Below are 2,129 nucleotides of genomic sequence, written 5' to 3' on the forward strand. Positions count from 1 at the left end.
TATCTATCTATCTATCTATCTATCTATCTATCTATCTATCTATCTATCTATCTATCTATCTATCTATCTATCTATCTATCTATCTATCCGTTTGTGTATCTGTCAGTCTGTTCGTAAGCATGTATAAGTTTACATAAGCATGCCATTAAAACGCTGAATTAAATTTCATATTAAAAGGTCATTTTATGACGTCACTTACGGCTCCGGTGTGTAGAAGGGGTCTGTGTCGTGACGTATATACTGGGTACAGTGGAACACCCGGAAGGCCAGGCCGGCCAGAAAGTCACGTGATGACAGGTAGCCAGCGACAGGTCTCAGAGTGAAGCCAGTGCGAGCTGTCGTTAGGTTAAAAATACATTACATTGTTTATGAATTCCGAAATGTATGAATTCAGAAATGTACGGAATCTTAAATGAGCAATGCAGTATATACTATGACAAATGAATCTTTGGTCCTAATATGCTCACACACAGAAGAAAGCACACACACACACACGCGCACAAACGCACACACACACACACACACACACACACACACACACACACACACACACACACGCACACACACACATACACACACACACGCACGCACACACACTCAAAAACATTTATTAATTCACACTCACACACACTCATACATGCACACTCACACACATGCACGACACCCATACATATACATACACGCGCGCGCACACACACGCACACACACACACATACACACACACGCGCACACACACATATGCACAATTCTACCATGTCAAGAATCCAGACAGATTAAACATGAAAAGTGTCAACCCAATTCCATATTAAAAAAAATACAGATAACCGATTACAAAACAGTTGCTCAAAGTGGAGCGAAAAGAAAGAATAAACGAAAAAAAAGGTGAGCAGTCACTAACCTTTCAAAAACCTGGAGATGTCTTCTAGTTGTGGTACATTATCTTCTCTGTGGACAATAGGACAATGTCAATAAGATGTAAGGTGTCCATAATTGTGTCGCAAGGGTTAATTCCTTAAGATTAGCAGCGTTTGGCTGTATTGCTAGGTCTAGCTAATAATAAATGTTCATCTGTCAATGTCTGACGATGACCAATGCATCCGCGGAAGGGAATATTTCTCAAGTGAAATGAAAGATTGAGTAGAATCAAAGGTTAGGATGACTTGTGGGTTCTGGTCCTGGTATAGCCATCGAGACAACTTCTGGCAGAGAAAAGTTTGTCACATTCTGAGCACTCAAAAGCTTTACTGCTTCTACCTATGGTGGTTTTAGCTAGTAGTAGAGATAAAAAAATGTCTGTCTGTCGGTCTGTCTACGTCTGATGGTGACGTAGACTAGAATTATAACGTCACACTTCGGCCTACCAAGAGATTGCCCTCATGCCGTGATCGCCGCTTTTAGCTTTTCATAAAAACTTCACTGAGAATCAGTGAGAAGCATGCAAACCATGGGCGTCAAAACGAAGGACACATATTATTACTACCACCCTTGCTATTGTTGAGTTGTCCATTGTGCGAGAAGCCCCCCATGACGAACCGGAATTTTACCTGAGTGCACGATCTCATACAAGACTTTAGTGCGATCAAAAATCCGTGGCGCAACTTATCCTCTAATATCTCTTTAACAGGTGAATCAATGTCACCCACGTTTTGCCCAGAATAGTGCATTTTAACTACACCATAATATTTTGCAACAACAATTGAGCTTAGATTAAAAACTGTAAATCTCTGTCACGAGGGAAAAAAATGGGATTGTACACAGCACATCCCGCTTCTCACACACCTTTTGCATATTATGGCCCGGTTACTGCTCACCAATGGTGCTTTTTGTTGGCAAAACTTGTTATAAGAAATTGGATTTTATATTGAACACTTTTTTGCGCTACAGATTCTCAAAACATGCATTCAATTATCATAATGTCGCGATAAGGAACAACAATGATGGACTTGCTTTTAAAAGCTGCTGATTGTGTCCATTCTGTAAACCTTTTAAAATCTGTAGGAACCACCTACTGGGATTGTAAATAAGTAGGCCTATTTATTAAAGAATTTTCTATAATACAGTTAACAGGTGTTTACAAAAATATTGAAAATTGATATATTATAAGTCATTGTGCAAAAACTAGAGGGGGG

General features: G+C 39.7%; 1 protein-coding gene across 1 annotated transcript in view; it reads right to left on the reverse strand.

Annotated features, from left to right (window-relative positions):
- Positions 1 to 2,129, reverse strand: part of LOC100533407 (tryptophan 5-monoxygenase) — a gene marked incomplete in the record, with an annotated part of 29,309 nt that overhangs the window by 5,210 nt on the left and 21,970 nt on the right. Inside the window, 2 exon segments of the mRNA NM_001204690.1 lie at positions 202 to 335; positions 899 to 945. Coding sequence (NP_001191619.1) covers positions 202 to 335; positions 899 to 945 — 181 coding nt within the window.

Source organism: Aplysia californica, unplaced genomic scaffold, assembly GCF_000002075.1.
Source record: "Aplysia californica isolate F4 #8 unplaced genomic scaffold, AplCal3.0 scaffold00183, whole genome shotgun sequence".
Classification (NCBI taxonomy): domain Eukaryota; kingdom Metazoa; phylum Mollusca; class Gastropoda; order Aplysiida; family Aplysiidae; genus Aplysia; species Aplysia californica.